The sequence below is a fragment of the Aotus nancymaae genome, unplaced genomic scaffold (assembly GCF_030222135.1).
Source record: "Aotus nancymaae isolate 86718 unplaced genomic scaffold, 86718_ANA_hifiasm-v0.15.2.pri h1tg000029l, whole genome shotgun sequence".
NCBI classification, from domain to species: domain Eukaryota; kingdom Metazoa; phylum Chordata; class Mammalia; order Primates; family Aotidae; genus Aotus; species Aotus nancymaae.
In genome coordinates this window covers 88,029,156-88,044,537 of record NW_026988442.1, presented here as the reverse complement: position 1 = coordinate 88,044,537, position 15,382 = coordinate 88,029,156, and the positions used below count along the sequence as shown (strand labels likewise).

Sequence of the window (15,382 nt, the reverse complement as noted above, 5' to 3'; positions counted from 1 at the left end):
CCAGCATTTTGCGAAGCGGAGGCAGGAAGATCACTTGAGCTCAGGAGGTCCAGACTAGCCCTGGCAATATAGCAAGACCCTGTCTCTGTAAAAAAAATAAATATAAATTAGCGAGGCATGGTGTCACACGCCTTCAGGCACAGCTACTTGGGGGATTAAGGCGGGAAGACAACTTGAGCCTGGGAGGTCAACGCTGAAGTGAGGCCTGCACCCCACCTTGGGTGACAGACCCAGACCCTGTCTCAGAAAAAAAAAAAAAAGGAAGAAAGAAAGAAAATAAGTAAATAAGTTCAAGCGTGAAGTGATTCACCTGTTCTTATGAAATGACAGAACCCTGTGGCCTACAATTTGTAGAGTTGGGAAGGTCTGACTCTTTGAAGAAATGACAGTTAAGCGGAGATATGAATGGGAATAAGAGTTGGTCAAGAGATACAAGTCAAGTTTATGATGACTCTTAGAGAAGCACTTTTAACGATAAGATACACTGACTCTTTCTCAGTTGAATCTTTCGAAGATCAGCGTTGCGACTCTCAACACCTTGATATTTATCACCCAGCTTCATTTCGGGGTTCCTAACGTGGCCCCATGTCATAGATTCTACCAAGCGTCAGCTCATTCCCTGAGAGATGAGCCCCAGTTCCAGTGTTTGTTGTTGTTGTTGTTTGCTTTTGGGATTCTACTTTCGTCCACAGTAATAAGGGATAAGTGATTTAAGAGGCAAATACCACTGAAGTGTGAGCTGTGGAAATATCCCAAAGAAAGACAGGGCAGGCTGGAGTGAAACAGCACTTCAAGAAGGCACAGAGCTGAGTTCTCCAAGACTGGCTGTGTGTGCAGCAAAATTCTGTGGCCTCAGGAAGCCTGGCTGGGGAACCCAAGCTGGCCTGCAAAGCCAGCACTGATGACTGCCCAGGGCTGCCAGCCAGAGCAGAGTCTACATTATCACAGCAAAGTAGCTCAAGGACAAAAGAGTGAAGAAAGGTTTCAACAGGAGTCCTGTAAATGAACAGGAAGGCTCATGGGAGGGGAAAAGAGAGATGCACAAAGGGTCCCGACTTTGGTGATGCAGCAGTCTGGGATGCAGCAGCCTGGGATTCAGTCCCATGTGTCACTCCCAGGCTGGGCAATGTAAACTAGTCTCTAGGTCATGCAGAGCCTTGATGTATGAACTAAGACTGCAAACACTAACACTTAGAGACAGTGAACATATGGCAATGAACATCCATCTTGGCACTCGGTAGTGTGCAGTAAGAAATAGATATTTTTATTATCGACAGTTGCTAGAAACCAAACTGGGTTTAAGATACATTCAGACAGGGACGGGTGCACGAAGAACACACAGCAGATGCTGTCTGGAGTTGGCGGGGCAGCAGGCTGGGAAGACAGAAAAGCACCCTCCATCAGGCCTCTTCTCTCCCTGAAAAGGAACAAGAGCAGCAGAGGACAGCATGCATGCATGGCAAGGCCCCGAGAACCCTGGCTCAGGCCAGAGCCGCACCAAGGACAAGTCAGTTCCAGCAGCAGCAGCAAGACTTTTTTGATGTGGTGACAGTGAATCCTACAGATCCAGTGCCCAGGATTCTGCAGCCGCTGCCGCAGTACTCACGACTGGTGACTTTCCCTCTGCTTTAGGCACCAGCTGGTCTGAGGAGACAAGGCAGTAATTAGAATAATTAGGACAAATCATCACAGTGAATTAATGAATCACCAGCCTCCCCCGGCACCATGATGGGGTTCAACAAAGAATATAACTCCTGGAAATGCCGTGGACAATAAACACTTCTGAACTTCTGTGGCACTGCTCGTGTCCAGGGGACAGTTCATTAGGAGGAAAACAACTTTCCCTGTTCCAGATTTGGCTGATCTGGCCAATTTAAACACGTGTTTAACTGAATTTTTATTAAGATAAGATCCTGGGGGTTAGACCATGTGACAGCATGAAGACATTGCAAATGCAATTATTACAGTGGAGCCACATGCAAATGTTCATTTTTCTCCACTCTGGTTCCTGAACAACAGGCAGAATTCCAGCATTTCAGCAGACGGTCATTGTGATGTGTGACTGTATTTCATTCACCAGGAATCAGTGGGTACAAAGCACTGAGTACATAAAGCACGTATCTGTGATATAGACACAATGTTAAACATGTGGCATAAAGCGGTTTTTGTATTTAATATTCACAATAATTATATAAAATACATGTCATTATCTCCAGATTACAAAAGAGGAAACTAAGAGCCTGAGGTTACACAGAGAGGAAATGATGGACGAGACTCCAGTCAAGAGTTCCACTCGCTGTCTATGCTCTTCTTAACTTGACTCCACAAGTCTCTGTTATACTAGCTTTGTCTTGTTGAGAATTGCTTCTCTGCTCTGCGGCACTTTCCTGAAAAATAAAGCCTGACTAGTATGATGGAGGTGTAGGGTAAAATGTGAAAGACTTTGCACTTAGATGAGTGTGCAAACGCTCCGCTGTACCAGGGCGTCCCTGAAAACTGCTCCTCCATCCTTTGAACTCCCTCAAAGCATTTTGAGTTGCTAGTTCATTCAGAAAATTAATCGAAAGAAACAAACAATAAACTTTGTTTTCCAGGTATATAACTGTCATCAATAACGGTCTTGAAGAACATTTGTAAATATCACCAATGGTGGAAGAGCAGTATGGAGGAAAGAACCTCCAGAAAGTATCAGATTGGTGCAGTCATTGCTCTGAGTCTTCTAGACCTAGCAGGTAATAGACATTTGCAAGGTGGTGATAAAGTCATCCAGGAGACCTTGAAGAAGGTTGACACAGTTAATATTTCCTCATGAGGATGAGCCGAAGCTCTGTGATCTAGCCAACACAGGTGCGTGAAAAGCAGGTTTAAAAAAATAACTTCAAGTTCCTAATGACTTCGGGGAAATGGCATAATTACCCATCATACCATTTCTCTCAAAACCCAATGACTTTGAGATTGGATGATGGCACCCATGTGTTCTTATCTTTCAGACAAGAAGAACTAGCATTAAACATGTTTCCTCATTTAAATCTTGTAACATACTTAAAAGATAGACAATATTTATTGCCATTATGAAAGAAAAAGAAAAACTGAGTCTTGCAGACAGTAAGCAATGCTAAGAGGATCACAGTCAAATGCTAACAGAACTGGGATTCACACCTGTCTTTAAGGACAGAATTTCAGGCACCCGAAAATGACTGTATGTATGTATTTGTTTGTGTACACGTGTGTGTACATGTATATATAAATGCATATACTTTGAAGAGTGGAATAATTTCAGTGTTTTTCCAATTACCCCACATTTTTATGTTTACGTATATAATGTCACTTCCTTACTACTGTCTTGAAATGTAACTTTTTAAAAAGATATATTAAAACTGTAAAGGGGTGATAGGCTAGAAATCCTATTAGCTAGCCTCTTATTTTATAAAAAAGGACTTAAAGTCCCAAGGCAGTGCTGAATTGCGCAGAACTCACAGAAAGCTCGCGGCTGAGCCAGAACTTTCACCAGGGGGCTTCTGTGCCACTCACAGCCTTTATCCTCCTTTTAGTCCTCGGCCTCATAGCTGGCAAAGCATTCAGACACCAAACACACACCCCAAGGGGAAGAAAAGCTATTTTTCATCCCAGATTGCACTGCCTTTTCTGAAACCGCCACTGATTCTTCTCCTGGAACGCCCAGGTATTCACTCTGTTAGCATCCTAGCTGGGGAAACAGCAAAGATGATTAGAAACAAAGGAGGAAAAGCTAGGGAAACTCCCATTCCCGCCTGCCGCTTTGAATGCCACTCCGAGGTCCTCCACTTTCTTTGCATATTCCCCTGCTCCGCGTGCCTATTGTGAGCACTAATGAATCCTGCAGCCGGCCTCCCAGAGAGCGCTGCAGACGCGCCTGGAGCCCAGAGAGAGGAGGACCGGGCTCCCCCAAAGGAAGCAGCCAAGTGCAAGGGGCGGAGGCTTCCCAGTCGATCCTTCCACCGCGGGCTTCTTTTCTTCTGTCTTCCGAAGGAAAAGAAGTCAGGGAGGAATTCAGCAACAGTTCAGCCAAACACCAAGAGAGCCACAAAAGAAAAGCCGCTTCGAGAAGATGGGATGAATAGCGAAGGCTCCAAGGGAGGCCCCCAGCGCGCGTCGGGAGCTCTGAGCGACCTGTTACACAGGGCGATCTGCACCCCTAAATATGAAGATTCGAGTGCGGTCCACCGGCTCTGTGCCCATTCCCCTCTGACACTTGCTTTGTTCTGCTTTAGGCATTTGTGAAGTTTTGGCTTGTGTTCCTGCTGAAAGCACAACGCGGGCACCTGAATTACAGCCAGAGGGAGGGGGATGAGCTGGGTGCTGAGCCCCAGAAAGGGAAGCGCGGTTCAAGCTGCTGGGTAACTTTGGCTGGGGCTGGGGAATCAACCTTCCCCGTCAAGAGAAGTTAGATGGCCTCACAGGCACGCTGTGTACTTCTCAGTGCTGGAGGCCAGGACAGAGCTTGGACAGAGAGGACGCAGCCTGGGTTTCCCTTGGCCACTGGGACACAAGCATCCTTGGCCAAGTTACTGCTTCCCTTTGACGCTCAGCTTCCTCCTGTGTTAAGTTAATATTTATTTGGTCTAAGGCACTGTTTTAGATATGAAACCCATCTCCAAAGAAAATTTTACAAGGAAGCCCTATTTGTAGAACAAATACAAACTACTCTAATTAAAGCAGCTGGAAGATGAGTAGGGTGCTAGACAGAGGAATTATAATATTTCATTTTAGATTATACTTAACATTTGGAAACCAATCGTTTCAAGTCTAACTCTTCATTACTTACTTTGGCTGAAGATGCTAACAAAAAACAAGCCGTTTTCTGACCACCTTGTGAAAATACTCTGCCCCCACTCTCTGTGCGCTTACACTGACATATTTTTCCTTCTACTATTTATCGCCATCTGATGCTATATTATGAATTTATTTGCTTATGTGCTTATTGCATATTTTTCTCATTAGATGCACACTCCACCAGGACGAGGATTCTGTTCATTTTAATCCCCACTATATTTCTAACACTCCAAATAACGCCTGGCACACAATAAATACTTGTTGAATATGTGTCTGGATTTCCCAGAATTTAATTAGAGTTCTCCTTTTCCTCCTAACTTGTAATATCTGGGGCCACCTCAAATGTGAGCAGTGAGATCAGTGTTCCCTTGCTTCTGTCAATAATTATTTTCTCTGAGGAAAATAAAAAGTGAGATGTTTCATTTCTAAGAAGTTTAATTGCTACATATTTTGCTCTACCAAAAATAATCATCTTCTTCATAAAAATTTCAAAGGCACTGGAGGCCCTCAGCATTCGTTCCAGGAAAAAAGGCTGGCAAGCGTCGAGCAGCACAGGTTGTGCCACGCAGTCGACCCACGAGCTCCGTGTATGCATGGACAGGGAGCTCCAGAACACCTCTCATGGACTAGAGCTCTGTAATCAGCAGCGGGGACCAGGGAGCCTCAGGCTTCAGCCCTCCGAAAAACTGATTGTATCCCAGGAAAAGCCTGAAAATTTGAACAAGTGTGAATTGCTGGGTTATTAACACAATTCTTCACAATGGTTTGGGTGCCCTTAGAAGATTTTCAGCCCCTCCTAGGGATGATGCTCGCCTTTCCCTCTGGAGAGGAATTGCACGGTGAAAGGAGGTCAGGCTTGAGCTTTAGAGCTGTGTTAAAAACCCAGTTCAATTCTACTACTCACTAATTCTGGGAACTTCAAATTTCTATGTCTTAACCTGTAAAATAAGGTTAGACATAGCTCTCTAATGGGAGTTTGTAATAATCGGAGTTACTGTTTATAAAACACCCAGCATAGTGTAGCACACAGAGCATTATTATTTTCCACCACTATGACTATAGTTGATGCAATATTAAAAGGTAAGATGCATATATTAACTTCAGTCAACATAAAGAGAACTTCTGTGTGACCACATTGCAGCATAAAGCAAGGAGGAAACGTAAATCTTCTGAAAATCCAATCGTTATTAACATAACTAAGATAAATGGCACTGCCCACAATATACAAAATAAAATATACAAAATAAGGGAAAAACATTTGATCTCTCCATTTCTTTCCTTCTTTTACTCTATTATTCAAATTGATGGAAAAAGTTCATTCCACTTTTAAAAAAATAATTCAATGCACAGATACTTATGAAGTTTCAATCTATGACTATGACTTTAACACATTCCAAATTCTTTTCAAATATATTTTAAATATAAAAAATATACGCAAGTAAAATGTTTTCACTTATAATTTGGTTTCAAGATGGCAGCCTGAATCACAAGGTATAATTCACAGTCCTTCCACAGTATTTGGCAATATGCTTTAGAAGGCAATATGCTTAATGTTTAAAATCTTGGGCTCTGTAGAAGAAAATTCCAGGACTGTCACTTGCAAGCTGAGTGAATTTGGCCCAACTGTAAAATAGTTCTAATAGCCTCTATCTCTTGGGGATACTATAAAGATGGAGTTAAAAATGCAGATAAAACATTTTTCATAGAGCTTGACACATAATGGGCCTTCAAAGAATGTTTATCGTTATAATTATTTTATTATTATTATTATTATTATTATTATTATGTTTGTTTGTTTGTTTGAGACGGAGTTTCACTTTTTTTACCAAGGCTGGAGTGCAATGGCGCGATCTCGGCTCACTGCAACCTCCGCCTCCTGGGTTCAGGCAATTCTCCTGCCTCAGCCTCCTGAGTAGCTGGGATTACAGGCACGCGCCACCGTGCCCAGCTAATTTTTTTTTGTATTAGTAGAGACGGGGTTTCACCATGTTGACCAGGATGGTCTCAATATCTTGACCTCGTGATCCACCCGCCTCGGCCTCCCAAAGTGCTGAGATTACAGGCGTGAGCCACCGCGCCCAGCTATTATTTTATTTTTATCATTAAAAGTTATAAAGTAGATGTTGAAAAATGTCACAACTTTAAAATGCCTCGCAGAAAGCAAGAATTATTTTTTTGTATTAAGGATAAATAATGTGAACTTTTGACTCATGCCAGTTGAGTAAAATACTGTTACTTCCAAACACTACCACATTCCTCAAAACTGATCTTCAAAGATTTAAAGCAGAGTGGAAACATTAAAGAAAGCATTAATCATGTATACAATGTTCCCAAACATATGAGTTGCTGTTTTTTTTAAAAATAATCCTGTACTTCTTTAGTGTACAAAGACTTAGATATTTTAATTTCTTAGATCTAGTCACATAACAATCGCTATACTCAAAATGAGTCTACCCAAAAAACACATTTCTCAAAGTCAAAACTATAAATGATATTTAAGAAATCAGAAGTCTCATAATTAAAGATCCAAGGACATAGAACAAAATTTGAGTTAAAGGTGAAAAATCTTTTAGTGCTTTATCAATTCTCACTATCAAGACTGTCTCAAGATCACAGAAGTTTGGAGTTAGAAGCACTCTTATGCAGGGGGTGTCTAGCATGGCAGTTCAGATAATGTACTGTGGAAGACTATAGACTTGGCTTTAGGATAAGCTTGGCCATTTATGAACTCTTCTTTGCACAAGTCACCAAATGGCAGCAAGCTTCACTTGCCCCAGCTATGAAATGAAGCTCACAACAACCTCATAGGCTTACTCAGGAGACTGAATTTTCAAAAGGACTTAAAAGTGCTCAACTCAGTGGTGTAATAGAACTTGTTTCTTTCTTGTAAGGTAATACTTGCTCAGAACGTGATTGGATGAGCCTCAGAATGCAATGTGGTCTAGTGTTTTTCCAGAAAAATATACATTTATTGAAATACTAGACTATGTTGAAAGATATTTAAACAGCAATAAAAAAAAAATTTAAAAAAAGAAAGATATTTAAACAAAGCTGAATAGAAGAGAATAATATTAATACTAAATATCACAAGCATTCTACGTATGAATATAAAAAACTGCCCATTTATCTTACAAGATCTTGATCCTTTTGGCTGGTTTGGTTGTTTGGTTGGGGGTGATAGTGATGCTGTTTATTTGTTTTATTGTTGTTATGTTTTATTTGCTATAAAATGCTTACGTATCTGAAGTAATGATTTAAGATTTCTCTTATTTTGCCTTGCGTTTCAGGCTTTGTTGAAAAACCCTTAACACAAGTTTTAACACCTATTATGTACCCACAAAAATTAAAAAATAGTAAAAAATAAAATAAAATGGGGCTAATACTATATTTAATGTTATAACCTGCCTAGATAGATACTGGGGTCATAGTAAGTCCTGATAAAAATGTATTTTTTCTTAAAAAAAAAAAAAAGTTATAACACCAGAAAATATGGTCACAGTTGCAAAAGCAGACTCCTAGATGCACTGGCAGCCATGAGTTTGAAGCCACTCAATTCTGGGATGCCTGCTCTTTGACTTTTTCTCTGTGCTATAGACATCACCCTTCCAAAACCAAGACAGAGAATCTTAGCCACAATCCTTGACTCTGAATTGAAAAATCATTTTATTCTGCTGCTTTTTCAAGTTGCCAAAGGCCATTTTCACATTTGGAAGAGGGATTATCCATCCCTAGAAATTTTCTAAATTCCTTCAACCTTTTCTATATTTTTCCCTCATAAATAATTTGTATTTTCCTCTTGCTAATTCTCAGAAAACACTCCAAGTTAATCTTGATAGCATTTGTCTCAACGTGGAAGCCTTCCCTCCATCTGCAGGCAAAATGCTTCTCCATAACGCACAGCTGGCAATAGTCAATCTCTTCCCCCAGTCCCCAAGTGTGCCTCGCCCTACCTTCTGACTCAGTGAAGGCAAACACAATATTCAATCACTGTTTTCTTAGAGCCTAGGTTTGTCACTGAAAAGCATTCCTTATGGGTTATGGTAAAACAAACCAGGGTGGCAAAGGCACTGCCAACTGGTTAGTCGGGGCGCTCTGAGATCCAAAGCAAAGATGACCTGTGTCTTCTGTCATCTGCTAAAGCTCTGATCCATAATTGCCCTGGTGGATTTTGGATAGAGGAGTTGTAATAGTCCAACAGGTTCATCTTGTCTGCTGCCCAGAAAGTCAAATGTACTGAGAAGAACAGGTATTGCAGCAAAGAAATGAATTTAATATCACAGGGCAGCTGAATAAGGAGAACAGGGAGAAATTTCTTAAACCCCCCTTTCCATGAGAATTCGAAGGTGAGGATTTTTTAAGGGTACTTTGGTAGGCAGGAGGCTGGGAAACTGAAACAACTGATGAAATCACAGGGGTGTCTAAAACAGTCTTCATGCAGCTGAGTCAGTTTTTGGGAGGAAGTCTCAGAAGCTGGTGGCAGCTCTTGTTCTGCTGAAACGCTAAATCTGAAAAATGTCTCAACGACCAGTTTAGGTTTCACAGTGGTGATGCTGTCTATAGGGGTAGGCGGGAAGTGGCACACCCCACCCACCCAATCCCAGTTAGGTAACTTTGTGGCAGTAAACAGCTTACAGGAAAACAGGCTAAGCCATGGCAGATTATGGTTTAACAACGGCTATTCTTTAGTAAAGTACAACCTGTACCATAATTCTAACATGGCCCTATGAATCTGGTTTCAATCTTCCATCAAGGAGGAGTGGCAATTTCCCTTGCCTCAAAGTTTAACTAAAACTAAATTTCTCTCATAGTTATCTTGGCCTCCATGCTAGAATAAGAAAAAAATAATAGTCTGTGAGGTTAGAAGCAAGATGGAGTTATTCATATTAGATTTCTCATGTTACTTATAATTCTGCAAAGGCAGTTTTAGAGACACATTACCAAAAAGAAGCAATACTTTTTAGAGACTGCACTATAACCCCAAATGTAGAGAAGAACACAAAAACAACACACACACAACTATACCCCCCCCCACACACACAAATATTTGTATATACACTAAATTTACCTGATTCTACGGGGGCATCATCTTGTTAATAATCTCAGTTTGCATTACTAATAAAACACTTACACTCTCAATTCCAGGTTGATTTCTTATGTATGAGCATTACTAAAAAAAACTTCCTAATGTGACCCTTTCGTTATTCTTTCTTCTTCTTCCTTTTTTTTTTTTTTTTTTTTTTGTGATTGTAGGCTGGAGTGGCATGGCGTGATCTTGGCTCCCTGCAACCTCCGCCTCCCGGGTTCAAGCGATTCTCTTGTCTCAGTCTCCCAAGTAGCTGGAACTACAGGTATGCGCCACCACACCCAGTTAATTTTTGTACTTTTAGTAGAGACAGGGTTTCACCATGTTGGCCAGGATGGTCTCAATCTCCTGACATCATGATCCACCCTCCTCGGTATCCCAAAGTGCTGGGATTACAGGGGTGAGCCAGCGTGCACAGCCGACCCTTTTCAAGACAAAGAGAACACTTATTTCAAAGAAAAATGCCCTATGTGATTTCTAGCCAACTGCCAAGTGGCAAAACTTTAACAAATTTCTGATGTAGTCCCATTGAACACTTCATCCATTTTATCTTTTCTCAAAACTGGTAGTGAAAAAATATTTTGCAGTCCTGCAACTCTTGCTGATACTATATAAAATTGAAAATCATTCAGTAATGCTTATTATCAAGTATTTACTGAGAGTCATGTACTGTTTTCTAATCCAGAGAGAGAGAAAAAATATTTATATGGCATAGGTTACGGCTTTCAGGGGCTCATAGTTCACAAGAGCAAATAAGAGAGGCACACAGACAGTGGCAATTCAAAGTTGAAAGCAATTGCTATAGCAGAGATTAAAGCTATGAATATTCAGAGAAAAAATAAATTACTTTGCTTGGAAATAAGAAAATCTTCAAGAATAGAAAGATTTGGATTATACTTTGAAGGATTAAATAGATTTACAGATATCTTGATGGAAAAGGCTGAAGAATATTGGAGGCAGAAAATCTAACAAGATCTAAGTTGGGAATGCTGAAAAACATGCTAAGTGAACAGTGTATACTAAACATGCTAAGTGAACAGTGTATACTAAACATGCTAAGTGAACAGTGTATACTAAAGTAGCTTGTCAGTTACTAGTAAAAAAAAACTTTTTAAAAGAAATATATCCAAAGGATTATAAATCGTTCTATTATAAAGACACATGCACACTTATGTTCATTAAGGCACTGTTTACAATAGCAAAGACCTGGAACCAACCCAAATGCCCATCGATGATAGACTGGACAAGGAAAATGTGGCACATATACACCATGGAATACTATGCAGCCATAAAAATCCATGAGTTTGTGTCCTTTGTAGGGACATGGATGAATCTGGAAACCATCTTTCTCAGCAAACTGACACAAGAACAGAAAATCAAACACTGCATGTTCTCACTCACAGGCAGGTGTTGAACAATGAGAACACATGGACACAGGGAGGGGAGCATCACACACTGGGGTCTGTTGGGATGAAATAGGAGAGGGACAGCAGGCAGCAGGGAGGTTAGGAGGGATAACATGGGGAGAAATGCCAGATATAGGTGATGGGGGGATGGAGGCAGCAAACCACATTGTCACGTATGTACCTATGCAAAAATCCTGCATGTTCTGCACATGTACCCCAGAACCTAAAGTGCAATAAAATATATAAGTATGTATATACATACATATATATGTATATGTGTGTATGTATGTATATATGTGTACATATACATGCATTGTATACATATGTGTGTATATGTATGTGTATATATGTACACATGTGTACATATATGTGTATGTGTTCTATATGTAAATATGTATATACACATATATACATATGCACATATATACACACATATATATGTATATATATGTGTGTATGTATATATACACACATATATATGTATATATGCACATACATATGTATGTGTATATATATGTGTGTGTATATATGTACATATATATATACATATATATAAAGAAAACACTGAGCATGTTCAGGAAACACTTTGGTCTGGTTTGGCTAGAGTTTAAGGTGCAAGGTTGACAAGCAGAATAGAATAAAATGTTAATCCCTATCTTGACTGGAAGTGATCAGTTTCAACGGCATAATGTGTGTTAAAATGCATGTATAATGGCATAATGGATGTGAGGGTTAAAGGACACAAAATGTAACCTAATGTACGTATAATGAGACAATGTATGTATGAGCACTTACAAAAAAAATATTTTTTAAAAGCACATAACATTCAATGTCTGTTTTCATTTCTTTGTTTTGCTGTAAAGGAATACCTGAGGTTGGGTAATTTATGGAAAAAGGTTTGTTTGGCTCACAATTCTGCTGGCTGGAAGATTGAGTGTCAGGTGAAAGCCTCAGGCTTCCACTCATGTTGGAAGGTGAAAGGAACCTGTGAGTGGCCAGTAGATGCCAGGCTCTTTTTGACAATCAGCTCTCATGGGAACTAACAGAGTGAGAACTCATTCATTACTGTGAGGATGGCACCAACCCCTTCGTAAGGGACCCCTTTTATTTTCCTGCTGGAACCAGGAAAATAGCTGGATGACTTCCCTTTTAGTGTTGGTTTTCTCAAGTTTTAATCGTCACACATTGTTGGCTTCTGAGTTTGTATCCAGAATTTGTGATTAGGGAATATATTACTGTTTATATTAGATGTATGGTAAACCATGCTTGCAATCAATCACCATTTTGTGTATAATATTTATCCATTTTCATTTTGTAGGCAATGGGATTGGCATCAAAGGACTACAAAACAATGAAACTAACATCAATTATACTGCAGAATGGAAGTGAGACTGTACATAGGTATGCATATGGCACTATATATACATATGAAACTGAACCAAAAAAAAAAAAAAGAGCAGGATCCTAGTGCTAGGTGAATTCTTCCAGGCTTGAATTATCAATGATTCACAGAAGTATGCAATTGCTCCTTGGTTTTCCCCGAACAAAGATTAAATTAGTAAGTATTGTAAATAACACCTCACAGAGCAAAACCAGGCTGAACAAATAGCTACATTTGGAAATAGAGACAGGAGATGATGAAATGAAATGCAGCATGGAAAAATACTCAGAAACACAGCCGAGAAGTCCATAAAACAGCAAATCAGCAATGTTTAGAATGCATTAAGGGAAATGAAGGGAAATCATGAGACTGTTTGTGTATATTGGCCTAAAGAATAGGAACGGTTGAGTTCTACAGGCTTGCCCCTGTAGAGTTTAGAATCATGCAATGTAAAAAGCACAGAACCAGGATTAAAGAGACAGTCACTGGCTTATGACGCACCCCAGTAGCAGTCTCCTAGCATCAGGAGAGGACATAACACTTACCTTTTGAGTTTCTCGGGGAATGTGATCTATGTAAGAACACTTTGTAATTTGTAAATTGTGTTCTGAATTTTAGTCATTAAAATTATCATGTTATTTTATAGCAAAAGGTACATGATACCATGTTACTATTATACAACAGAATTCTCATTTTTCAGATAAAGAAATTAAAGTTCAATGAAGTTAGAGTCATAAAAAAATAATAACACAGTTAATGACTGCATAATGAATGTCAGGCACTGTGTTCCTCTGTTCTTTATTTAATCTTTACAATGATTCCACAAGGTGGATTATTTTATCTCTAAGCCACAAGTTAAGGAAGCAAGGCTTGAAAAAGTAAAGCGAGTTTTCCTCAAATCAAACAGCTCATAAAGGATGAAGATGGGATTTAAGTGCAGGTGCATCTGTTCTAAGGCTTATACTATTATTCACTATGTTTTAATGTAGCAACATCATAATGAAGTGTTCTGTGACATGAAGGGGCCTATACCAGTCTCAAAAGTGTGTTAGAGAGAGGGGTGGGGACATAGATCAGAGAGGGTTTGCTGTGCTCCATTACATGATGTTTAAAAAGAGTCTCACTGACTAAGCATAAGTCCCAGACCAGAGCTTGGGAACGCCAGTCAGTCCTGGAGAGCAAATGGAGGCCAAGAGCTGGACAACAAATTAAAACCAAAGTCCTTAGAGCACCAGAGGTCAAAATCAGGAACACCAACTTCAGTCATCAAATACAAAGAATAACTGTAGAGGGAACACATCGTATTAAAAATCAGGACAATGAAATACTGTAGTGAAAACGCCAAACGATCTAGTGGATGTGTATACAACATGGGTGAAGAAACGGCAAACTTCAGCAGAGAAACAGAAACAAAAAGGACAGATAAAAACATTAGAAAAACGTTATAAACGAAGAATTGATTAGCTGGTCTTAACAATGGACGATACAAAGCAGAGGGAAGTTCAATGAACTTGAGAACACAGCTATAAAAACTGTTGAAAATGAAACACGAAGATAAAAAAGGAATGAAATAAACAGAACATCAGATATCTGAGATAAAACATGAAATGTCTAACAGAAGTCTAATTAGAATTGCAGAGGCTGGCAGGGAGAGAATGAGGCAAAGGAAATACTTGGAGAGACGGTAATCAGGAACTTTCTGACCTAGACATGTGCAAAATGATGGATGAGGAAGCTCCAGACTTTTGTCTCCCAACAGAAACACTGGAAACAAGCAGAAATTGTCAGAACCAACTTTGTCAGAATTCAGGAATACAGTAAAACATTTATAATAATAATAAAAAAAATAGAATCAGGAAAATGGTGCTTTAAAATGCTAGGAAAGCTTTGTACCCCCTAGCTTTCCTAGCATTTTAAAGCACCATTTTCTTAATTCTATGTTTTAGAATAGAGCTGCCACCCTACTCTCTTTCAACAGTCTTTGTCTTGAAGCCGTTGTAGGCTGCATTCCCAGTGTGGGACCCTTTCCCATGGGTCTGGAGTGAAAAGAGTAAGATCATATTAGTAAATAGTTGTGTTTATCATTTCTGCCCTGTCTAGGGCTACCCAAAGTTACTGACACGAGTTCTTTACCTCTGTTTTGGCAAATTGGGAACTCAGGCTGGAGAGGCAGCTCGTATTTCCAGGAACACCGCAAGCCGAAGTATGGATCCTTAGATGCTTGTGGCAAAAGCTAACAGTCAAAGCACACAGTAGACTGCCTAAAGTCAAAACTAAAAGAAACTCTCTAAGGAGAGTTTCTTCAGAAAAAAATAAGATATCAAAAAGGATCCAAGTATGCTGAGAAATTCAGAAATCTACATGTGTACCCAAAGGACACATGCTCAGGAAAGGCCTCAGAAGACCTTAAATTTTCATCTTGGGCTGTTGTCTGGCCAGTGCAAAGCAGGCTAAGTGTTGAGAAGGGTCCCAACACAGAACTAATCTGCAAAGACCAGGAGAAGCGGCTCTTCTCCCTCTACCCTGGCTCACCTTGCTCTCACTCTCACTCTGGCTTTCATTTTGTTTTGTTTTTATTTGTTTTGTTGCCTGTAGTTTTTTTTTTTTAATCAATGAGATCAAAAGTTGGTTTTTTGAAAGGAACAAGAAAATTGACAAATCTTTAGCTGTACTTACAAAAAAGATAAAAAGAGAGGAGAC

General features: G+C 39.8%; 1 protein-coding gene across 3 annotated transcripts in view; it reads left to right on the top strand.

Annotated features, from left to right (window-relative positions):
• Window positions 1-15,382, top strand: part of LOC105728179 (UPF0764 protein C16orf89-like) — a 91,297-nt gene that overhangs the window by 15,330 nt on the left and 60,585 nt on the right. For all 3 annotated transcript variants that reach the window (XM_064382218.1, XM_064382219.1, XM_064382220.1), the window contains exon 3: window positions 10,063-10,160. In XM_064382218.1, coding sequence (XP_064238288.1) covers window positions 10,063-10,160 — 98 coding nt within the window. The remainder of the gene's footprint in view (window positions 1-10,062; window positions 10,161-15,382) is intronic.